General features: G+C 42.7%; 1 protein-coding gene across 1 annotated transcript in view; it reads right to left on the bottom strand.

Moving 5' to 3' along the window:
* PARD6G (par-6 family cell polarity regulator gamma) overlaps window positions 1-26,367 on the bottom strand; it is a 73,193-nt gene that overhangs the window by 35,102 nt on the left and 11,724 nt on the right. The window contains exon 2 of the mRNA XM_081563081.1: window positions 519-741. Coding sequence (XP_081419207.1) covers window positions 519-741 — 223 coding nt within the window. The remainder of the gene's footprint in view (window positions 1-518; window positions 742-26,367) is intronic.

Genomic DNA, 26,367 nt, shown 5'->3' with positions numbered 1-26,367 from the left:
AGTTATAATCTAAAGCTTACGTTTTTTTCCAACCCTAAAAAGACAGTGGAAAACATATATTAACAACCTTTACTTTAATTCTTGGGTTACTGGCTAATGAATCCAGTTAAAATACTGAAAATATCGATGTCATTTTTCCTCAGTATTTAAAAATCATGAGTCAATACAATTTCAGGTGGAAAATGCAGTTTAAATATTGTTAAGAATATTTTCTAAGAAATTAATGTTGACCAAACTGATCTTAATTTCTTTAGTCTCTCATCAAAGGCTAGAAAACAGAGTAAGTGGGATGGGCGGAGGGGAGGGAGGCTCAAGAGGGAGGTTATATATTATATAGATATAATTTGTGTTGTTGTACGGCAGGAACCAAACAGCATTGTAAAGCAGTTTTCCTCCAATTAGAAAATAAATTAAAGAAATCAGAGTAACATGGTTCTGAAATGACAGACAAAATTGGAAAGTGTATTTATTTTTTAAATGAGCGCCAAGCAGGAGCATGGGCTCAGCCTCTTGAGTACCTCGTTTTTGGATGAAAACCCTGAGCAGGGGGTTTGCGCTGGAGACGGCCTTGCAGAAGTTGTCATCGTTGTTGATGGGCAGCAGGTCGCCATGCACGTCCGCATAGCCGATGGTCACCTCGGTGTTGGCGATGTGGTGGGTGTGCACGATGAGCTTGTAGAAGTCTTCGAACCTCCCAGGCTTCTGGCGGTCCAGAGAGAACCTTCGGAACTCGGCTCCAAACTAGGAGGAAACAGACAGCGGGCGCGTGAACAGCAGGGACAGGCATCAAAGATGAGGCGTCATGGCCGGGCCTCCCAGAGGCCTGGACACAGCTGCATCAGCACCCCAGTCCTCGTGGAGCCCACAAGAGAAGGGAGATGGCAGCGTGGGGGAACAGTTCACGTGCATGGACCCCTGTCCTGTGGACCCCAGGAGAGGTGCTCACGCTGTAGGGTGGGGCCCCTCCCTCACTGGGGACCCTGGGGCATCCCCAGGCTGGGCCACACTGTCTGCACAGCCTGGGACAGCCATCAGACACTCAGATGCGCAAGTGAAGCAAAGGCCAGCGGCAACTTCTGAACTCTTCCCTAAGGGGAATGGGAAGTCCTGGGCAGTTTTAATATTAAGGAAGGAAATGACTGGATATGATTTGCATTTTAAAAACACCAAATGGCTGCACTTCAAAAGGATCAGAAGTGGCAGCAAAATTGAAAGAAGAAAAGAACCTGGTGAAAACCATGCTTCACAAACCTTTGGGAGGCAGGAGCATGGGTTCTGGCTAAAAAGACAGAGCAGGTCCCTTTAAAAAAGATGCAGCTCGCTGCCCTGCTCTGGGAAACATGCCGGGCCCACCTCTTTCCTGTCAGCCCCTGGCTCTGGCTCAAATGCCCACAGCATTGCCTGCAGACCTCCAGGCCACCTGCTAGGCGTACCCTGGGTCATCTCCCGCAGGCTGACCTGTCCAGCGATCTAAGGACACCGCCTGTTTGTTTGGACTGAGGCTGCTGGCTTAGGACATGCTGTTGTTCCTCACTTGGCAAAAGGGAACTTTTTTCATCAGGCAGGACAGACTCTGTGCTCTTCTATATAACTGAAAACTAATTACATTGGTTCCAAAACACACAAAAATGAAATGTCTAATGTTTTCATAAAAACTAATAGTTACATCATCTAGAGATTATGTCAACTACAAGGGCAATGCAACTCAAACAATGCAGGTGTGAGTGGCTCTAAAATTTGGGGAGGCATCAGTCATGGAGGACTTCTGAGTTCTGGAACTGGCTAATTTGGAACGCAGCCCAAGAATGTGCATTTTTCACAAGTTCGCAAGAGAAGCTGATGCTGCTGGTCTGGGAATCATGCAGATAAAACCACTGATTTAAAGGGAATATCTCCAGACCTCAACTTACACAGATCTCTGAGAAACAGTCTCAGATCTCATTTCCCTTTTATAAAGCAAAGGAAAACACTATTCTTCATTGCCCCTGGAATAAAAAACTTCAAGTTTGGGAAAAGCCGCCTTCAGTGGCTAATTAAACTAAAGCCTGCTCCACACGCTGAGGTCCAGGGGCGCGCTCTCCTCCATCCGCTTGCCCTCTCCCCGTTACTTCTCAGCATGTTCTCCAAGCAGGCGCACACATGAGCAGGCTGCCAGGCTGCTGGAGAGCAAGGCACACCCCCTCTTACACACAATGAGACATCCTGGGCTGGCAAAACTTTTTTCAGGACACGAGATCAAGCAGACAACACAAGTTTAAGGTGATTTCTTTCATAATCAGTTATCCAGTCACATCATGATGTTTATTTCAATAACAGTCACCTATCATCTTTCCTGTTTGATATCTCACATACACTAACTTCCAGAGCAATTAGTTTTTATCAGCACTTGCCTCCTTTTCACTAAATATACAAGAAGAGTTTAATCATGTCTAATGAAACCAGTAAGAATATTTATGGCTTTTACCTATAATTCTCAGTCAAATATTCCCCCAAACTGGACACAACACACTCACTTCCTTCCAAGGGACATCAGACATCTCATCCCTCTTCCCACTACTAGCCTTAGGCCACATCTTATAATTTAAGTAATGAGAGGCAGCGTGCATTAGATAGGTTAGTTCTGCCGTGTTATCGTCCTGACTGCACTTGGTATTAATCTCAGATGAAATTCAATTTGTTTCTTAGTTCTTTTCGTATTTTTCCTCAAAATACATGTTAATTTGAAATGCAGATGAATTCTGACTTTTTCCTGACAGAAAGCAAGTCTGGTTTGTATTTGATAAAGAGGCTGGCTTTGTCCATCCAGCTGTATGTTGGCTATGCTTCATATGCTGAATGCGTTCCAAAGTTGGGCAAAAAGAAGTGTGAAATGTGAGATGATAAAAGCATTTTTTTCGAACTTTTTTTTATTGTGGCAAAATATACATAAAATTCATCATCTTAACCATTCTTAAGTGTACAGTTCAGTGGCATTAAGTACATTCACACTGCTGTACAACCATCGCCACCATCATCCGCCTTCACTCTTTATCTTATAAAACTAAAACTCTGCTCCCATCAAGCAGTAACTACCATTTCCCGGCCCCCTGACCCTGCAACCACTGCTGTGTTTTCACTTTTTCTCTCTCTCCATATGTATAACGGAGAAGGCAATGGCACCCCGCTCCAGTACTCCTGCCTGGAAAATCCCATGGACGGAGGAGCCTGGTAGGCTACAGTCCATGGGGTCGCTAAGAGTCGGACACGACTGAGCAACTTCCCTTTCCCTTTTCACTCTCATGCATTGGAGAAGGAAATGGCAACCCACTCCAGTGTTCTTGCCTGGAGAATCCCAGGGACAGCGGAGCCTGGTGGGCTCCTGTCTATGGGGTCGCACAGAGTTGGACACGACTGAAGCGACTTAGCAGCAGCAGCAGCCATATGTACAGATTTCTCTCTCTCTCTATATATATATATATGCATATAATTCATTATCAGATACATGATTTGTAAACCTCTCCTTCCATTCTGTCTTTTACTCTGTGGTGCTAGGAGGGAAAGATAGACTTTTGATACAGTTGTGTAACGTACTTCCTAACCTAGGCCAGGCACAGTAATGCAAGTTTTTCTTAAAACTTTCCTTGAAGTTGATAGCTGTTTTACAGGTTTGATTATGGAATAATGTAACAGATGAAGGGGTGAGGCTCAGTGGCTACCCTTCCATGAGTCCTGCTGTGGAGACACAGTCCACAGTGAGATGCTGAACACCTTAGGATTTGAGTCTCCAGTGAATTTCAATTTTGGTTCAACTATTTCATAGGGATCCTTCTCCCCTAATGCAGTGGTCTTCACATGTGACATATCCCGTCAAGAATTTAGGAAAACCTACCAGTATAAAAATGATAATACACCTTTAAGTTGACATCTAAATTTTTCATACTAAAAATAAATAGTTGCAAAGGATATAATTTTCAGCTGTGCTGTGCTTAGTCACTCAGTCGTGTTTGACTCTTTGCAACCCCATGGACTGTAGCCTGCCATGCTTCTCTGTCCAAGGGATTCTCCAGACAAGAATACTGGAGTGGGTTGCCAGGCCCTCTTCCAGGAAATCTTCGTAACCCAGGGATAGAACCCAGGACTCCCGCACTGCAGGCGGATTCTTTACTGTTTGAGCCACCAGGGAAGCCCTAATTTCCAGCATGCTGTAAACATTTTATTTAAAAATAAATATTTTATCAAATGATCTTTTAAGTATAGCCAATGAAATCTAAATGTCATAGTCATTTGATACTACCATCATGCATTTTAAAATAGAATGAACGAGCTCTTTTATAACAATCAAAAAATCCAACAAGGTTCTTTTTTCTCTTTGATCTCTGGTTTCCATTTCCCTGCCCCAAGAGAATTTAATCCTGATGTTTTATCCTAATAATTTATGCTTGGTTACCCTATCACTCTTCTCTACAACAAAATTAGATAAACTGAAGTTAAACATTACCCCTGAGGTTGTAAGTCTTTCTTTGTGAAAATATTTCAAAGTTGTTTCTATTGGGTAGAGAGTTTTAGTTTTGAAAAATGAAAAGTGTTCTGGAGTAGATGCACAACAATGTGAATGTAATTAACACTACTAAACTGTGTTTCCTTGGTGGCTCAGCTGGTAAACAATCCGCCTGCAATGCGGGACACCTGGGTTCTATCCCTGGGTTGGGAAGATACTCTGGAGAAGGGAACAGCTACCCACTCCAGTATTCTTGCTTGGAGAATTCCATGGACAGAGGGGCCTGGCCGACTACAGTCGATGGGGTCGCAGAGAGTCGACATGATTGAGCGACTTTCACTTCACTTCAAACTATATGCTAAAAAATGGCTGAGATGGTAAATTTTATGCATGTATATTTTATCACATTTATAAATCAAGTAATGTAAACAAAAATAGATTTTTACAGTAAAAAAGTTTCCAGATTGAGTCTTCGCAATTATTAAATCAGACTGGAACATAGTTATAAGATTTGACAAATGATTATTAGCCTTCCAAAGTAAACATTTAAAAAATCTTTAGTTTAATGAGAAGTATTGATTGCTAAATGTGGCACGGGTAGCACTGATTCTTCTGCTGCTTCTCACTGTCATGGTGTTGGTAGTGAGAGAACTTTCATGTGACAGGAGGAGACAGGAGTGAGAGCTCTGAAAGCACAAAGATGCTCAGCCTGTGAGTCTCACCAAGTCTTGTGCCAGAAATATCCATAGAGCAGTCTATGATTAGAATTATTTCAAACAGTCTATTAGACAACAGTTCAGTTAGGACCACATTCAAGTTTGCTGAAAACAGATTTGGAAAATATGTGACTTGGAAGATTTATTGCCCAGTCATTAAAGCCATTCACTTTTTCAATTTCTGGTAATTATACCAAGAATTATATGGCAATGAATTGTGCCAGCTAATGCCTTCATTTAGAACTTGTCTGATCTGATCTAACGGGAAAGTAAAAATATAAAAAAAAATAAAATGGTTTTGTCATATTGAAGTTGGACCCTTCCCTAACACCATTATAAAAAATTAACTCAAAATGGATCCATGGCCTAAATATAAGACATAAAACTATAAAATTCTTGGGCAAAAACATAGGGCGAAAGTTTCAGGACACCGGGTTTGGTGATGATTTCTTGATATGACACCAAAGGCACAGGTAACAAAATAAAAAAAAGACACTAGAATTCTTAAAAACTTAATTTTATTCATAAGAGGACACTATCGACAGAGTAAAAAGGCTTTGAAAAGTGGTGAGCACAGTCCTACCTTTATTCCAACAGAATCCTAAGAAGGTCAAGTCCCTTACATAAAATGCTGCAGTATTTGAATGTAACCTACACACACTCCACACCCCCATACTTTAAATCAACTCCAGTTCAGTTCAGTTCAATTGCTCAGTCGTGTCTGACTCTTTGCGACCCCCTGGACTGCAACATGCCAGGCCTCCCTGACCATCACCAACTCCCGGAGTTTACTCAAACTCATGTCCATTGAGGCCATCCAACCATCTCATCCTCTGTTGTCCCCTTCTCCTCCTGCCTTCAATCTTTCCCAGTATCAGGGTCTTTTCAAATGAGTCAGTTCTTCACATCAGGTGGCCAAAGTATTGAAGTTTCAGCTTCAACATCAATCCTTCCAATGAACATTCAGGACTGATTTCCTTGAGGATGGACTGGTTGGATCTCCTTGCAGTCCAAGAGACTCTCAAGAGTCTTCTCCAACGCCACAGTTCAAAAGCATCAATTCTTTGGTGCTCAGCTTTCTTTATAGTCCAACTCTCACATCCATACATGACTACTAGAAAAACCATAGCCTGACTAGATGGATCTTTGTTGGCAAAGTAATGTCTCTGCTTTTTAATATGCTGTCTAGGTTGGTCATAACTTTTCTTCCAAGGAGTAAGTGTCTTTTAATTTCATGGCTGCAGTCACCATCTTCAGTGATTTTGGAGCCCAGAAAAATAAAGTCAGCCACTGTTTCCCCATCTCCTTGCCATGAAGTAATGGGACCAGATGCCATGATCTTAGTTTTCTGAATGTTGAACTTTAAGCCAACTTTTTCACTCTCCTCTTTCACTTTCATCAAGAGGCTCTTTAGTTCTTCTTCACATTCTGACATAAGGGTGGTGTCATCTGCATACCTGAGGGTATTGATATTGCTCCCGGCAATCTTGATTCCAGCTTGTGCTTCTTCCAGCCCAGCGTTTCTCATGATGTACTCTGCATATAAGTTAAATAAGCATGGTGAAAATATACAGCCTTGATGTACTCCTTTCCCAATTTGGTACCAGTCTGTTGTTCCACGTCCAGTTCTAACTGTTGCTTCCTGACCTGCATACAGATTTCTCAGGAGGCAGGTCAGGTGGTCTGGTATTCCCATCTCTTTAAGAATTTTCCACAGTTTATTGTGATCCACACAGTCAAAGGCTTTGGCATAGTCAAGAAAGCAGAAATAGATGTTTTTCTGGAACTCTCTTGCTTCTTTGATGAACCAGCAGATGTTGGCAATTTGATCTCTGGTTCCTCTGCCTTTTCTAAAACCAGCTTGAACATCTGGAAGTTCACGGTTCACGTATTGCTGAAGCCTGGCTTAGAGAATTTTGAGCATTATTTTACTAGCATGTGAGATGAGTGCAATTGTGCGGTAGTTTGAGCATTCTTTGGCATTGCCTTTCTTTGGGATTGGCATGAAAACTGACCTTTTCCAGTGTTATGTCCACTGCTGAGTTTTCCAAATTTGCTGGCATATCGAGTGCAGCACTTTCACAGCATCATCTTTTAGGATTTGAAATAGCTCAGCTGGAATTCCATCACCTCCACTAGCTTTGTGTATTTTGTTCTGTGTATTCTAACACATTCTTTCAAAAAGATCTAGGGTTCCTTATCAAACTGGCTAATTCTAGATATGAGTCAAGAAATTTGTATGAGCCTATGAATCTCATCCTTCTAAGAAGCAAGGAATTATCAAAGACTGTTAGGGTCATATCAAAAGGACTCAGGAACTAGTTTGAATAATCTCCCAACAGTGGATCATCCATGTGTTTATCATTGATAAGGATGATACTTTCTGGAAGTTTCCTAGAAATCAAGCTACTATTTTTTTTTTTTTTAATTATGGCTGTGCTGGGTCTTCATTACTGTGCGGGGTTTCTCTAGTTGCTGTGAGTGGGGGTTACTCTGTGTTGTGGTGCGTGGGCTTCTCATTGCAGTGGCTTCTCTTGTTGAGAGCACGCGTTCAGTAGTCGTGGTGTACAGGCTCAATTGCTCTGTGGCATGTGGAGTCTTCCTGGACCAGGGATTGAACCCATGTGCCCTGCACTGGCAGATGGATTCTTATCCACTGTACCACCAGGGTAGTCCCAACCTACTATTTTTTTTTTTAATAAATTTATTTATTTTAGTTGGGGGCTGATTACTTTACAATATTGTAGTGGTTTTTGCCATACATTGACATGAATCAGCCATGGGTTTACATGTGTTCCCCATCCTGAACCCCCCCCCCACCTCCCTCCCCATCCCATCCCTCTGGGTCATCCCATCGCCCCAGCCCTGAGCATTTGTCTCATGCATTGAAAGATGGTAACGATAACCCTATATGTGAGACAGAATAAGAGACACAGATGCATAGAACAGTCTTATGGACTCTGAGGGAGAAGGTGAGGGTGGGACGTTCTGGGAGAATAGCATTGAAACACGTATATTATCGTATGTGAAACAGAACACCATACCAACCTACTATTTTAAAAATAAGTAAATAAAAAGAAAGAATCAAGCATTTCCCCCAAACTAACATCATTAATTATTGGGAAATTCACAGATGTAACAACTCCTTATTTCCCAAAGCTTGCAGATAAATAAATTGTTATTCCATTATTATCTTGATAATATTTATTGAATTTTATAGTTGACCATACCTGGTATTCCTACAATAGAATAGTAAAAATGGCAGGGGAGGGTGGAGTTCACTTCTTTAAAATTTTTAGTTATCTCAAATGAAATAAGGAAGTCAGTAAGCAAAAGTGAATCAGTCTTTAAATGAAACTCACTTTTATTTTTTTTAAATATTAAATAAGTAATAAAATGACCATTATAATTTCAAGACAAAGTTTTTTCTATCTATATATCTATCGTATCTATTTTGACACTCTTTTCCTTCAGGAAGAAGGGATACTTCTGACAAACGCTTGTTGAATGAATAATACCTAGAACTCAGTTGCTACAAACATAATATGCTATTGAGTAAACTATGTTTCTGATAAAAAGTTCTTTGTTACTGAGAAGCTTTTCCTTGGCCAAGAAGCAAGGAGACAAAAAGAGTGGTAGAAACCCAATAAAGCTAAGAGCTTGGGAAACACAAGTTATTTGTTGTCCTAAAAGTTAATCTTGAAGTACTTCTAAAACAGTGGAGTAACGATCGGCAAAAATCTGCTCCTCCATAAAAGCAATGAGAGCACTGGCAAAGAGAGTAAAAAAATCCAACTTTCTGAGAATTCTGGAAATTAATCAAAGGCTTGCAAGCAACAATGCAAGGTGTGTTTATTCCAGAAAAGCAGCTGAATCTCAGAATGACAAGCTTTGTGGTGTTTTAACTTCCTGTCCTCTGTTCCTCAGCTTTGAAAACCAGCAGCCTAATAGTTTTACAGGGGGCAGAACTGGTTTGGAGCTCACCTCAGAGCCCCATATGCATAGAGCTGTCATCATTAAACCTGTTTCACAGGTCCCTAGAAAAGCCCTGTTCACAGGGTTTGTCTTTATTTGACTTGAGTCAGAACTCACTTGTTGGGAAAAGCCCTTTCCTCAGGACATTTGTTAAGAATAATCTGCAGCAATTGTTTAATGAATAAAGATTATATGGTACAAGTTTCATTTTTAAATGGAATTTTTACAACGTGATGGAAATTATCTTTTTTTTAAAAAAAATCTTTATTTATTTGGCTGTGTTGGGTCTTAGTTGTAGCATGCTCAGTCTTCATTGCCGCATGTGGGATCTTGTTCCCTGATCAGGGGTTGAACCCAGGCCCCCCACATTGGGAGCTCTGAGTCTTATCCACTGGACCACCAGAGAAATCCCCAGAAATTATCTTTTGTAACTACATTTATTAGAGACTTCCCTGGTGACTCAGACGGTAAAGCATCTGCCTACAATGCAGGAGACCCGGGTTCAATCCCTGGGTTGGGAAGATCTCCTAGAGAAGGAAATGGCAACCCACTCCAGTATTCTTGCCTGGAAAATCCCATGGACGGAGGAGCCTGGTAGGCTACAGTCCCTGGGGTAAAAAACTACATTTATTACAAGAAAATTTCGATGTAAACTTCAAAATATATTGGCTTCCCTGATAGCTTAGTTGGTAAAGAACCTGCCTGGAATGCAGGAAACCCCAGTTCAATTCCTGGGTCGGGAAGATTCCCTGGAGAAGCAATAGGCTACTCACTCCAGTATTCTTGGGCTTCCTTTGTGGCTCAGCTGGTAAAGAATCCATCTGCAATGCAGGAGACCTGGATTCAATCCCTGGGTTGGGAAGATCCCCTGGAGAAGGGAAAGGCTACCCACTCCAGTATTCTAGCCTGGAGAATTCCATGGACTACAGTCCATGGGGTCACAAAGAATCGGACATGACTGAGCAAATTTCACTTCACTTCACTATACAGGTAATTCTTAAAATTCTTTTCACAGGGTTGTAATGTATGAAGATTACTGCATAGGGCATAGGAATTGCCACAAAAATACCTGAGTCAAGGTACCAGCTAGGACAAAGACAGTAAAAAGGAATGCTGCTGATTCTCACCTGTTAGGATGACTACTATCCAAAAACAGAAAACAAGTGTTGGTGAGGATATGGGGAAATTGGAATCCTAGAGTATGGTTGTTAGGGATGTAAACTGATACATTCACTGTAGAAAACAGTAGGAAGGTTCCTCAAAAAATTCCCCAACCAGGGATTGAACCCATGCCTCCTATAGTGGAAGCATAGAGCCCTAATGACTGGACTGCAGGGAACTCTTGGAAGTTATTGTTTAATGGGTATGCATGCATGCATGCTAAGTCGCTTCAGTCCTGTCTGACTCTTTGCGACCCTATGGACTGTAGCCTGCCAGGGATTCTACAGGCAAGAATACTGGAGTGGGTTGCTATGCCCTTCACCAGGGGATCTTCTCGACCCAGGGATCTAATCCGTGTCTCCTGAGGCTCCTGCACTGGCAGGCAGATTCTTTACCACTAGCGCCACCTGGGAAGCCCATAATGAGTACAGAGTTTGAATTTAACAAGATGAAAAGTTATGAGCATAATAGTGTGATGACTGCACAACAATGTGAATGCATGAATATCATTAAATTGTACCCCTAAAATGGCTAAGATGGTAAATTTTATATTATGTGTATTTTACTACAACAGAAAAATAAAGGAACTTTTTGAAATGCTGGGGAATGAGTTGTCCAAAGAAGGCTTTGATAAGCTCTGATATATTCCTGGAAATATATAAGCACACATACATGTGCAGGACTGTGGGCATGGTCAGGAAAGACCTGAGAATGTTGTAATCTCTCATAGCCGGCTGACTGTGAGATTCTGTGCAATCAGGAATTGAAGGCTAAAGCAAAGCTGTAAACTGCTGGAGTGCTGAAGATGAACCCCAGTACATACATATAACCCAAAGAACAAGAGACTTATTGGTTCAAATCATTTAAAGAAATCTCTGTTCAATCATGAGATGACCATTAAGCTAAATGAGCAGAGCTTCAGTGGTCACCTACAAGGAAGAGTACACTTTACAGCATTAACCCAGGAGAGTTATTGAACAAACAGTAGCAACAACCACAAACCTTTCAAGGAAGAGTCTGACTTTCAGAGTTATCATATCATATTATTTAAAATATTTAGTTTTCAACAAAATTATGAGATATACAAAGAAATAGGGGGGAAAAAAAGCCTAAACGGAGTTAAACACTAAGTGCAAACTGTCCTTGAGCTGGCCCAGAAGTTGCACATACTAGACAAAGATTTTTAGATAAACTATTATAAATACTTACAAATAACTAAAGGAAACCATATACCAAGAACTAAATGAAACCATAGAACAATGTCTCAGCAATAGAGAATAATAGAGATGAAAATCTTTTGTTTGAAAAGAACCAACTAGAAATTCTAGAGTTGAAAATTATAACTGAAATGAAAAATTCCCTACTCTCAACAGTAGATTAGACATGGCAGAGAAAGAATCGGCAAACTTGAAGATAGGTCAATTGAGAGTGTCTAGTCTGAGAAACAGAAAAGAAAAAGAAGTGAAGGAAAATGAACAGTCTTAGAGATGTACTATCTGTGCCATTCTATCAAGCATACCAAGAAACACATCTGGAAGTTGTAGAGGAGAGTGAGAGAAATAAAGACTAAAGGATATTTGAGAAGACAGTGGTCAAAAACTTCCCAGATCTGATGAAAAAGTTTAATTTACATAGCCAAAAGTTCAACAAATTATAAGTAGGATAAACACATTTAGATGCATTATAGTCAAACTACCAAAACCCAAAGCCAAAGATTAACTCTTGAAAGCAGCAAGAGAATATCAATTTGTTGTGTACAAATGATCCTCAATAAATTAACAATTGTCTTCTCATCAGAAACCACAGAGGCTAAAATGCTGCAGAATGACATGTTCCAAGTTGTGGGTGGAAAAAAAAAAATCAACCAAGAATTCTATATCCAGCAAAACTATCTTTCAAAATGAAGGCAAAATGAGACATTCTCCAATAAACAAAAGCTAGGCAAATCTGTCACATGGAACATTCTCCAAGATAGATCACATTTTAGACCCTAAAACAAGCCTTGATAAATTTGAAAGGACTGAAATAAAACAAAATATGTATAATTCCAACCACAATGGAATGAAATTAGAAATCAATAATGGGAGGAAATCGGGGAAATTCACAAATATGAGGAAATTAAACAACACACTCAATAAATAACCAATGGGTTAAAGAATAAATCACAATGGAGATTAGCAAACACAGAGAGATTAAAGAAAATGAAAACACACCATACAAAAATTTATGGGACTTGGCTAACACAGTGCTTAGAGGAGATTCACAGCTATGAATAGCCATAGTGAGAGAAAAAGAAAGATCTCAAAACAATAACCTAAACTACCACCATTCAGTATAGTTGCTCAATCTGTCCAGCTCTTTGCAACCCCATGGACTGCAGCATGCCAGGCTCCTCTGTCCATCACCAACTCCCAGAGCTTGCTCAAACTCATGTCCATCAAGTTGGTGAAGCCATCCAACCATCTGTCATCCCCTTCTCCTCCTGCCTTCAATCTTTCCCAGCATCAGGGTCTTTTCAAATGAGTCAGTTCTTTGCATCAAGTGGCCAAGTATTGAAGTTTCAGCTTCAGCATCAGGCCTTCCAATGAATATTCAGGACTGATTTCTTTGAGGATTGATGGGCTTGATCTCCCTATAGTCCAAGGGATTCTCAAGAGTCTTCTCCTACACCATAGCTCAGAAGCATCAATTCATCAGTGCTCAGCTTTCTTTATAGTCCAACTCTTACATCCATACATGACTACTGGAAAAACCATAGTTTTTAAAACTACCACCATTAGAAACTTAAAAAGCACAAGAGTAATCCAATGCAAGTAGAAAGTAAGAAATTATAAAGATTAGAACAGAATGTAATAGAGAGTAGAAAAAATATAGAAAATAACAAAAGCAAAAATAGGTTCTTTGAAAAGATCAAAGATCAACAAAATTGACAAATTTTAGGTAGAGGGGGTCAAGAAAAAAAGAAGATTTGGAGTACTAAAATCAGGAATGAAAGAGGAAACATTACTGTTGAGCTCAAGGAATTAAGAAGGATCATAAGCATCCCAGTAGTAACAATCATACCTAACACCCAAGAAACTCCTTGAAGAATTGACTGACTCTAGAAATGGTATACAGAATACACAAAATGAGCCTGGGAAATTTTATAATACCAGACAATAAGAAAGTGCTAAAAACAAAACACCTAAGCATGGGGGTGTGTCAAAGAGAAAAAGGAATCAACTGAAAAAGCTCCCAGTTGCTGAAGCTGGAATAATACAACAAAATCAGTAGTGGTACTGGATTAAACTCAATGTACAAAATAAATGTCCACATGTCCATAATGACATAATAAATGGCTGAACAGTAATTGGGAGAGAATAGACAGATCTCCCATGAAATAACTCCAAATAATTGATGTAGATACACACCTTCAAGGAGATAGAACATAACCCAGAGCTCATCCCAAATACTGTATGGAAAGTGAGAGAAAGAATAAGGGGAGAAATGGGGCAAACATTCCCAGCCGTGTCATCAAGGTCAACAAATAGTAATGGGCCATGTTGACAGTGTGCACTCTTGATAAGATGTGATGAAAATGGCACTTTACCTCTGTGGTCTTCCTCCCTAAACCAGTACTCCCTGTACAGTAATGAGAAGCCCAACAGGCAAATCTCACTGAAGGACAATCCACAAAGGATAGTGGATTTTTAAGGAGTGACCAACACTCCTTAAAACTGCTCAGGTCCCTGCTTGAGCTGCTATAACAAAATACCACAGACTGGCTAGTTTAAACAACAGTTTTTTTTTTTTTCTCACAGTTCTTGAGGCTGGAAAGTCCAAGGTCAAGGTGTTGGCAGATTCGGTATCTGGTGAGAGCTCTCTTCCTGATTTGCTGATGGCTGCCTTCATACTGTGTGTCCTCGCATGATGGAGCACTCTTGTGTCTTTTCCTCTGGACATTAATTGCATCACGAGGTCCCCACCCTCATGACCCTAATGTAACCCTAATTAACTCCCAAATGCCATCAACATGGCATTAGGGGTTAGGGGATTAGGGGTTCAACATATGGATTAAATTCAACATTCAACTTATAGAGGTAATAAAAAACAGAGCATAATTCTCATGGTCAAGAGGAACCTAAGGAGACATCACAACAAATATAATGTACCCTGTACAGGATTTTGAAACACAAAGCCAAAAAGAATATTAGATGAGAAAAATAAAGTATGCATTCCATTGAAATGTATCAATATTTACAGACCTATTATAACACATGTACCATTAGATTTTATTAACATTAAATGGCAATAACAGAGGAAACTCGATGTGGTATACATATGGAAATTCTCTGTACTATTTTTGCAACTTTTCTATAAATCTAGAGTTGTTCTAAAATTAAAAGTTTTCTTTTTTTGCAATTATAATTATCCTTTTAATATCCTTTTTTTTGAAGAAATTCCTTTTGTTTTTTTAATTTTTAAAAAAAATTTTAAAAATTTATTTATCTATTTTTTAAAAAGTATGCAAAGGAATGCTACTAATAACTGTATGTCAACAAATTTGATAACCAAGGTGAAAAGGATAAATTCCTAGAAATACACAGATTACCAAAACTGACTCAATAAGAAATAGACAACCTGATTAAACTTATTACAAGATATTTAACTAGTAATTTTGAAACTGCCCACAAAGAAAAGCCCATGTCCACATGGCTTCACTAGTGAATTCTAGTAAATATTTACATAAGTAACACCAATTCTTCACAAATCTTCTAAAATGTAAAAGAGGAAGAAGGAACATTTTCCAGCTTATTCGTTGAAGTATTACCCTGTGAAAGCCAGAAAAAGACATTACAGGAAAACTACAAACTAATATCCATTGTGAATAGAGACTCAGAGATTCTCAACAAAATACTAGTAGGCCATATCCAGTAGCTGCTGCTGCTGCTGCTGCTAAGTCGCTTCAGTCGTGTCCGACTCTGTGCGGCCCCATAGACAGCAGCCCACCAGGCTCTTCCGTCCCTGGGATTCTCCAGGCAAGAACACTGGAGTGGGTTGCCATTTCCTTCTCCAATGCATGAAAGTGAAAAGGGAAAGTGAAGTCACTCAGTCGTGTCCGACTCTTAGTGACCCCATGGACTGCAGCCTACCAGGCTCCTCCATCCATGGGGTTTTCCAGGCAAGAGTACTGGAGTGGGTTGCCATTGCCTTCTCCAGTAGAGAACTATACAAAAAGAACAATACATTATGACCAGTGAGATTTATCACAGGGATGCAAGATCAGTTTAACATCTGAACATCATGTAGTATATAATAGTAATAAAGAACAAAGCCACATGATCATCTCAGTAGATGCAGAAATAGCATTTGACAAAATCTAACACATTTTAATGATCTAAAATACTCAATGAATTAGGAATATAAGGGGACTTCTCCACCGTGATACAGGGCTTCTACGAAAATCCATAGGTAACCTCTGGAAATTAATAAAGGAGACCTCAACTAAAATTAGAGTCAGGAATGACCTGCAGAGGGAGCTCTCATGCATTACCACTCACCATCATTTGCACGCACTGATCTTCATGTGCACACCCCACAGGAAGAAGCATACCTTGCACTCCCAAACAGGAAGTGACTACATTACTATCCCAAAGGAAGAATTTCTCCTTGCTCAGCAACAGTCCTCCCAATGAGAAACATCACAGCTCAACCAACGAGAAGCCATCACCAGTCTGAACTTCTACCTTCCTCTAACGAACTTTCACTTAGAACAGACCCTGCAACTTCCCCATTTTCCCCATAAAAGCAGATTCCCTTCGTTTGTTCTCTGAACATGCCTGTGGTTTGCCATAGATTGCATGTTCAAATTGCAGTTTTTTTGCTATTTCCAAATAAACCCTGAAAGTGTGTTAGTTGCTCAGTCGTGTCTGACCCTTTGTAACCCATGGATTGTAGCCCACCAGGCTCCTTTGTCCATGAAATTCTCCAGGCAAGAATACTGGAGTGGGTAGTCATTCCCTTCTCCAGGGGATCTTCTGGACCCAGAGATCAAACTTGGGTCTTCTGCACTACCGGCAGATTCTTTACCATCTGCGCCATGAGGAGGGTCCTAACACCTCATGCTTAATATTTAACGACAGAGATTTTCACCCTGAGATGTGGAACAAGGAAAGAATTTCCACTTTCACAACTACTGTTTAACATTGTGCTACAGGTTCTACTCAGGGCACCTAGGGAAGAAAATAAAAGACATCTGGATTGAAAAGGAAGAATTAAAAATATGTCTATCCCCAAATGATACATTCTTATAGATATAAAGCTCTAAGGAATCTGTAATAATTACTTATTAGACCTAATAGATGAGTTCAGTATGATTGCTGGATACAGTATCAACACATGAATATAAATTTTATTACTGTACACTAGCAATGAGCAACGGAAAATGAAATTAAGAAAATTTCATTTATAATAGCATCAGAAAAGATTAAAATATTTAGGAATAAATGTAACAAAAGAAGTGAAAGACTCATACACTGAAAACTACAGTGTACAGAGTATCGTTGAAGAATTAAAGAAGACCTGAATAGTGTGAGTGCATATGCTGCTGCTGCTGCTAAGTCGCTTCAGTCGTGTCCGACTCTTCACGACCCCATGGACTGTAGCCCACCAGGCTCCCCTGTCCCTGGGATTCTCCAGGCAAGAGTACTGGAGTGGGGTGCCAGTGCCTTCTCCGGTGAGTACATATATAGACATGTAAAAAGGACAAAATAAACAGTCTTTAATTCATAAAGCAAGACTTTTTGGAATAGTAGACATCTTGTTCTTCATTTCTAATATATTACCTATAATTCTCTGATGAGTTCCCATTTTGCCAAGTATTTCCTCAAAGTTATTGGCAGACATCTTCAGGAAGCAGATGGTTACTTATGGCATGAAAGAAGGAAGGAAGGAAGGGAGAAAAGATTCAATGTTTATGAACTGGAAGACTGTTAATACTGTTAAGATGGCAATAATCCCCAAATTCAATACAGATTCATTTCAAGCCCTATCAAAATTGTAGCTGCCTCTTTGCAATAATTGGCAAGCTGTCCCTAAAATTTATATGGAAATGCAAGGGACCCAGAAAATCCATAAGATTCTTGAAAAAGAAGAGCAGCAGGGATTCATGCTTCTGAATTTCAAAACTTACAGTGTACTGCTGGCATAAAAGTAGACATATAATCAAAAGAATAAAATTGGGAGTCCAGGAAAATAACCCTTACATTTGTGATCAATTGATTTTGAGAATTCTAAGACAACAGAATGGCGGCATAGAATAATCTTTTCAACAAATGGTGCTGTGGGAATTTGATACTCACAGGCAAAGCAATGAAGTTGGACTCCTACTTCATATTATATACAACTAAACTAAAACTGGATCCTAGACATAAATGTGAGAACTAAAATTATAAACCTCTTAGAAGCATATATAGGATTAAATCATTACTTTGGTTAGGCAATAATTTCTTCAATATGATACTAAGCATAAGAAACAAAAGAAAAAAATTAGACAAATTGGCCTTCATCAAAACTGAAAACTTCTGTGCATCAGGAAAGTGAAAAGATAATCTACAGAATGGGAGGAAAATTCTCAAATTATATATATAATGGACTTGCACCAAAAATATATAAAGAACCCTTAAAACTCAACAACGACAAACAACCTTATAAAAATGGGCAAAGGACTTGATAGACATTTCTCCGAAGAAGATATACACATGGCCAATAAACACGTGAAAAGATGCTCAACATTAGTCATTAGGAAAATACAGATCAAAAGCCACCATGCCATCCATTGGCATGACTACGATCAAAGAGAGAGGGGACAGGGCCTTCCTAGGCTGTCCAGTGGTTAAGATGTTATGCTTCCACTGCAGGAGGCATGGGTTTGATCCCTGGTCAGGGAAGTAAGATCCTAGAATCTGGACTCTCTCATACATTTTTGTAGGAATATAAAATATGTCTCTATTTTGGTGATCAGTTTGGCAGTTCCTAAAAATGTTGAACAAAGAATTGCCATATAGCCCAGAAATTTCACCTCTAGGTATGTACCCAAGATAAGGGAACACATAGGTCCACACAAAAACTCGTACATAACAGCATTATTCAGAATAGCCAAAGAGTGAAAACTATTCAGTTGATGAATGGATAAACCAAAAGTCATATATACTCTTATTCCTGAATATTATTCATTCACGACAAGGAATGAAGTATGACAAATTTGAACCTTGAAAACATTATGCTTAATGAAAGACATGATACATGTCAGATCATATGTTGTATGATCCTATTTATATGAGATATACAGAATAGGCAAATTCATAAAGAGAGTAGCGTAGTGGTTTCTAGGGACTAGAAGTAGTAAGGAATTGAGAATGGCTGCTAATGGGTATGGGGTTTCTATTTAGGGTGAAGAAAATGTTCTAAAATTAAATAATGGTAATGACTGCACAACTCTGTGAAAATACTAGACCCTACTGAATTTATACTTCAAAGGTATGAATTTTATTTCATATGAATTGTAGTTTATAGGGCTTTTTTACCTTTCACTTCAAATAATAATTTTTAAAAATTATTTATTTATTTATTTTTGGCTGCGCTGGGTCTTCGTTGCCATTTGGGTTTTTCTCTAGTTGCAGCGAGCAGGGGCTACTCTCTAGTTGTGGTGCATGGGCTTCTCATTGTGGTGGCTTCTCTGTTGGGGAGTACGGGCTTTTGGTCTCTCCGGCTTCAGTAGTTGTGGGGCATGAGCTTAGTTGCTCTGCAGCATGTGAGATCTTCCTGGATTAGGAATGGAACCCACATCTCCTGCATTGACAGGCAGATTCTTTACCACTGAGCCAACAGGGAAGCCAAAGAATGATTATTTTTAACAGTCAATTGAAGGCTTTTTGGAAGTTAGTGTTGAGAAATATGGAAACTCCAGGAGGTAGTGGTAGACTGGTTGGTGCACATGGAGGCCCTGCTTTTGCTCCAGGCAGATGGAAAACCCTAAGAGACTAAGGGTCCAGGCATCCCCCATCAGCACACATCAGTTTAGATGATGAAGATGTATTAAGAATTCAGGGAAGCCCCCACTCCCATTATTGCTGGCCCTTGCAGAGGAGAACAGGATGTGAGACTTCATCCAAGCTGGAAGGGCAAGCTTTTCCAGTTTGAATTGGCCCAACAGTGTTGAACTGGTAAGGAAGACAGAGGGCAGGCACTCTGAACAGGGTAGGACTTGCCTCCTTCACATGCCCATCTCCACCCTGACCCCAAACTGCAAAAGGCCCTCAGGCCCTCTTGTCCAGTGTAGAAGCTAAAACTTTATATGAATGATGCTTTTAGAGCCACAAGTCTCTGACAATACAAATGTATTTTCATCATCCAAAGTCACGTCACTCCACGGTTCATTCATTACCACTACCATAATTATCTCTTTCTTCCCAGGTTAAAAATGTAAAATTTTCTTTTTCTTGAGACCTGAGGAGTTCTCTCTATAGTTATCCATATGTTTAAACAAATCCCTTTTGTATGGAAACATATTTAGTTCAGCACATGCCAAGCTCATTTGGTGTGCACTGCAAGTCTTACTGGCTGTCTTCATGCCCACAACTAAACCATAAGTTCCCCCTAGAAGTGCAATGGCACCCTGCACCAGTACTCTTGCCTGGAAAATCCCATGGACGGAGGAGCCGGGTAGGCTGCAGTCCATGGGGTCGCTAAGAGTCGGACACGACTGAGCGACTTCACTTCCCCTTTTCACTTTCATGCATTGGAGACGGCAATGGCAACCCACTCCAGCGTTCTTGCCTGGAGAATCCCAGGGATGGGGGAGCCTGGTGGGCTGCCGTCTATGGGGTCGCACAGAGTCGGACATGACTGAAGCGATGCAGCAGCAGCAGAAGTGCACTTCCGAACTCCTATGCTGAGGAGCTCACAGAGAGATCTGCCAGAGCCATCGAGCTGCTGGATTCCAGGTTGGAAACAGACCCCATCTCCTGACTCTGGTCCTGGGTTCCGTCTGCAGCACTAAGCTACTGCCACTTCAAACCAACCAAAAAGCTCATTCTTTTTACAACTGAAATCAAGGTCCCCAGGTTTCATCTTAAAGTCACTTAGCTACTTTCACTTAAAAACTCTAAAATGGCATGTTTTTGATGATTAAGATGCACTTCTGGCTTTAATACCATTCCCAAAGAAACCTAGTTTGAGTAAAGCACCCTCCTGCTGATCTAACATCAAAGGAGGGGGAGGAAAATTATAAATGATATAGTCTTCTCACCTTCATGCTGTTGTCTGTCTGGGGAGGGCTCCTACACCTGACCCCATGTGGTGTCCCTTGGTCGCCCCAGGGCCACTGTTTCCATCACCTGGGGAGAGGCTGTGAGAGGTGACGGTGCACACGGGGCTGTGTCTCTGACAGCTCTTTGGGGGCAGGAAGCGCACCACATTCTTGTAGCTTTCAAGCTGCCCCCTTCTCGATCCCTGATATAGGTAACTGATATCCAGAGATGTTTCTGGTCACTCTCTGCCACCATATCTGACTCAACCGCCTCCAACCCCAGCTCACCTCCCCTTTCGGGTTGGTTTTCATAAAAAAGGGGAACTGAACTTTAAGGACAAACGTCTGCAACTCTGAATTTCTATCCTCCTTCATCATTTCCTTAAAATACTCTTAAAAAAACACAACAACATTCTTTTCCGTCCTGCGTACAGCTCATGGTAATCTTCACCTCGGAGGCAGTCCACAGAGCTGACCACATGTGCCCATGAACACAGTCATTCTGGAGAAAGCAGCAAAATTCATGATGGACAGAAAAGAAGGAGGGAAAGCAAGGTCCAGTGTCTGGTGTGACACTGAGGTGCCCTGGGAGCCCAGGGCTCACTGTCCTGCAGCTGTCCCAGCCCCATCTGGGCAGGTCCAGTGACTGAGAGCTCTGCATGGGGGAGAGGACACTCTTCAACCTTCTCCAACATGCATGTTTTTTTTTTTTTTTAAAGAAAAATTAGGATTACACAGCCTGGTATATTTTTCTTTATGGTGTGAATGGAATAGAACCACACAGCTCAAAATTCAAAAGGTATTCGGTGAACAGTCTCCACAGGAACCAATGATCTCAGTCCTTTGTTCCTTCAAGACGCATCTCGTGAACGCTATCTGTACCCACTTTCCCTCCTCTCTGACCAGCAGCACACTGCCCACACTGGTCTACTCTGATTGTTTTCACTTATCTACTATACTTGCAAAACATTCTTTTGCTGGATGCTTATAGTCCTATGAGGTAGGTAGGTATCTTGAACTTGCAGGTGCTCCTGAACATGAGAAAGGTCAAGTCGTCTGGCTCCTGTTTTGTAAGTGCCCAGAGGGACATCTTGTTACTATGATAGCAGTACTTTCCTTGGAAAATCCTTCAGAGCTAGACTCTTCCAGTGATCCTGAAACTGCCCCAGTCTTGAGGGACCAAAGAGGATCCTAGACATTCCAATACCCACCGATTGCTTCCTGGCAGGGGCCTGGGGCTGAAGCACCCAGGATTCCTCAGCTTGTTCTCCTGTTGTGAAATGCTGTGTTTATCCTGAACATACTCAGGGCATCGAGGGAGCTACTGTGTTCTTTCACAGATGAACGACCCCTTGTAATTAAAATCTGTCTTACAACGCAGAGTTAAAAGGAGGCCCACACATTACTCATCTTTCCAAGCTCCTCACTGCAGATAGAAACCCAGTCCAGCACGCGGACCCTGCAGCAGAGGCCCCACCCCCACAAGACCCCGCCCACCGAGGCCCCACCCCGAAGCCCCACCCATACCAAGGCACCAACCCAGGCCTCTCAGGTGAGAGCAATCACAGGACATCAGAAGCACAGGTAGATTCTGATGGAAAATCATCATCAAAATATGCATAAAGGTGAAAAGTGGAAACTGTAAAAGCTCATCAAACAGATGAAGCATGCTCCCAGGATGAAGCCAACAGAAGTGCTGTATTAGAAAGGGTTGAAGGACTCAGGGAAGCCTTTAAAATATGAAAAGTGAGAGAAAACACAGCCCAGGGGTGAGTCTACAATGTGACCCAATCAGATCGAAAAATATTGTATTTGGGCTGAACACAGAACAAAGCAGCAAGGCCCAGCCCCAAGCCTGGACTCCTGCCTGCACCACGTTCCAGCTCCTGTTCAAGCTGTGTTCCTTGAACCAGCAAGCCAGCAACACCTGGAACCTGCTGGAGACACATGACCTTAGGCCCCAGGCCTAGGGACTCAGAATCTGCAGTTTAACAAGATCCCTAGGGACTCAGGTGCATACTAAAGTCTAAAAAGCTGTGTCATGAACACCCCAGTAAGCACCTTGCTATTTACTGTTATGGGCTAGTTTTTAGTACCCATTCATTCATTAAGATTGCACTGAATGCCCAGTATGGCCCCGGGCTAGTGTTGAGTGTCTTCACAAGGTTGACAGTTTGTTTGAGAGCCCAATGTTGAGATGTTGAACAGTAATCGCATGTGCAAATGTGTAAGGACAAACTGAGAAAAGTACACAAAGACGCTGTATGACAGACGTAGGCCCTGGTTTAAACTGAGTGTATGAGGAAAGCAGTAATCAGATGAAGAGAGGGCCAGAGCGTACCCCACACCATGGCCCGGGGCCAGGGGGGCAGGACTTCACTACGCGCCAAAGGCCGCAGAGCAGCCCCGTGGGCTGTGTGTGATGCCTCACGTCCTGCTCTTCATTGAGGTGGGTCCTGGAGTCACAATCAACACAACACATCCAACCGTGAAGGAGCACGAACATGTCAGGGCCACTTCAGGACAGGGCCAAGGAGCATGCGCACACACGCATGCCGTGTAGAAAACCATGGAGAGACGTCCATTTATGGGACGATCAGGCAGCACAGGCTGCCAACCTCACGAGGCATCTGTCAGAGCGTGGGACCTGCCAGGGGGTGACCTCTGGGGCAGACACGTCGGGACAGTTTAAAATCAGGCCACAGACCTGTGAGTCAGATGGGGTGGAGCGGACAGCCGAGCCTGGCCCCTTGCTATGCCCCGTCCACCCACCTCAATGCGGAGCAGTGATGGCGTAGCCGTCAGCACCTGCAGAACTGCTCAGACAAGCAGCGGCTCCTGCGTGAGGCTGCCAAGCAGCTGCTGGGGGCTGTGAGCCCTGCGTGTGCTCCACATGGTGTGCTCTCCAGCTCACAAGTGTGATCTGCCCCTGAGGACCCAGGACTGCTGAATGCAGGAGTGGGGCAGGGCCGAGAACGAGCAGAGAGATCTCGGGACACGGCTGTGGTCCCGACCCGGCAGGGATTTCCATGGTGGGAGAGAAGGTGTGGTCCGGGCCAAGATCTCCTCACAGCACCCCAGAGGTGTCGCTGTTCCCATTTTACAGACCAGGAAGCTGAGACCCAGAAGGTTCAACAACTGTGCACAGGCACAAGGCTACTAGCAAGGAACTGAGGCTAATACAGGAGAGGGTCTAGACAAGATCTAACAAGCACCAATGGTGGGTGTGAGAATTCCACGGGACAGGGATGCCCCTTGTGGGAAGGGTCGACACCCAGACCAGCTGACAGCGTGGACAAAGGGGGACCATGGTGGGCAGAAGAAGCCTTTAAAATTTTATTTATTCCAACTGTTATTTATAAATTAGTGAATTTTACATTGTGATATCTGATTCATGACTAAGTTTAGAAAGTGAAGCTAAATCTCTCGTGTCTGTCTGGATATATGTATGTCTCAATATATGTCTTTGGATAATATTACTATGGTTAATTTGTAAATGAGCTCTATTTAATTGACTCGAAGAAAAGTAAGTGCTTACAAATCAAACAATTCTAAATACAAGAGAAGTTAAATGAATTTCAGGTTTACTTGAACTGGGAAATATTCAGTATTAAAAGTTAATACCTGGTATTCTCTTACAAACTTATCAACAAGAAAAGTAACTCAACGTTACTCAAGATCCCCTTGAGGAGGGTATGGCAACCCACTCCAGTATTCTTGCCTGGAGAATTCCATGGACAGAGGAGTGTGGTGGGCTATACAGTCCATAGAGTTGCAAGAATTGGATACAGATGAAGTGACTTAGCACACATGGTGGGCGGAACAGCACGGCTGCTCTAGAAGCTGGGGTAAAGCTGCAGGGAGAGGCTCTGCTGTTGAGGTGGAGCTGGCGAGCTGGAAGGTCCACCTGGGCCAGAGTGTCTCTCCTTCATAGCACTTTCCCGGAACAGAAATGCACTCAGGAAGAGGCCTGGAGCCCCAGCCCAAGTAGGGAAGCAAGGTCACATCTGGACCTAAGCTCAGGAAAAGCGCCTGGAAAAGAGACAGTGTCCAGAGAAGGGATGCGCTGAGGGGGTCGCTGCCTGGGTCAGTGGTGCCCTAGCAGACAGAAGGCAGAGGTATTAAAAGGCAAGGCCCTGGATGGAGACCTAGGTTCAAACTCCTGACTCACCTTGAACTGGCTGGTGACTCTGGATCATTTAAACTTCGCCAAGCATATTTCCTCCTTTGTAAAACAAGGACAAAGTATATTCCCCAGAGGGCTGTTGTGAGTCCTGAATCAAATCCGTGTCCTGTTCTGAGTGAGAGTCCATCGAAAGCAGCTTGCCCTTGATCACTCTGTTCCAGAGCTTCTGCTCTTCTTGGCCAAGTGCACGTGGAGAAGGTGCACAGGGCACACCAGGCATCCACACGCACCCCAGGGCTGCCTGAGCCCTTCTCAAACACCCAGACTTGCAAGCACCACACAGTGAGACCTCTGCCTGTATGGTTTATAAAAGAGCAGGAAGCGTGCCCCAACAGAAGCACGCCCCTCTTCAATTAAGCCACGTTCCTAATTTCTGAATACGAGTCACGACTTTTTTAGGCCCTGTCCCTTCCATCACTGGCAGTTATTTTTCAGGGCATTTTTTTCAGAAGGAAACCACTTTTTTATTATTCTGTGAGAGAAAAGTGGTGCTCAGGAGCATGACCTTAACCCCGATCTCTGGATGGGGACTCAGAACTGAGCTGAGCAGATGTTGCCCACCGCAGCCTTGCAGCCCAAGGGGCCTCTGCTCAGTCACCGTTGACACTCTGAGCACAGCTGTAGTGGGGGGGCTCTGCCTGCAGCACCCCTTCTCCCCCAGCAGACTGCACACAGGCCAAAGCGCATGGGGCGGCCTCGGAGAGGGGGCTTCACAGGACGCAGGAGGTATACTGAAGAGGCAGTGCAGCCCCGAGCGGGTGTCCTGGAGGGGTTGGGGAGGGAGGGAGAGTGATACATGCTGTGGCTGCAGAGCAGTCCGGATCAGGTAGGTGGTGTCCGTTTTCCATGAGGTGGAATCAGGGGATAACGAGAACTAGGTGAGAAGCAGGATGGCAGAGCAATGGAAGGTTGCTGGGGCCTTGTTGGGGGCGAGTTAGCAGCCTGGTCCAGACCCCAGATCTTCCTCTCTGCAGCCCACAGGTATGGTGTCACGAGCATCATGGAAGCACCCGAGCTGAGTGCCCAGTAGAAGGGCTGGCACAGAGCCGATGCTCTAAGAAAGGACATTGTAACCACGAGCCGAGAGAAGGACTCAGGTGATGTGACCGGGTGGCAACTGCTCCTACCAGGCTGGACCGAGCTCCTGGGGCAGGGAGGGAGCCCAGAGACTGTGGCTCCCAGAATTCCCTCCAGGAAGAACCACAGGGCAACCTCAACAGCGCACGTTGGCTTACTCTCCAGGGCCAGGTGCTGACCCTCCGATGAATGGCTGTGACCGGAGTCTGTGACCGGGTGGGCGGAGAAGAGGGATTGTGAGAAGACAGACAACACCTCCCTGGTGCAGATGCCTGCGTGTGTCACTCTCCCTCCCTTCCCAGCCCCTCCTGGACCCTCAGCTCACCACTGACAAGCAGTGGGGTCACATTCCTGGGAAACTGTTCCCAGTTTGGGGTTGGGGAGGGCAGTGACTCCAGCTCCAGGTGAACAGGGATGAAGCTGCTCCAGGGCAGCTCCTCTCCTGAGGGTGGAGCGCAGCTGCCCCAACACAGCATTTCTCACAAGA

This window comes from Giraffa tippelskirchi, chromosome 14 (assembly GCF_054371585.1).
Source record: "Giraffa tippelskirchi isolate mGirTip1 chromosome 14, T2T-mGirTip1v1.2.pri, whole genome shotgun sequence".
NCBI lineage: Eukaryota > Metazoa > Chordata > Mammalia > Artiodactyla > Giraffidae > Giraffa > Giraffa tippelskirchi.
This window is presented reverse-complemented; position numbering and strand designations above follow the sequence as displayed.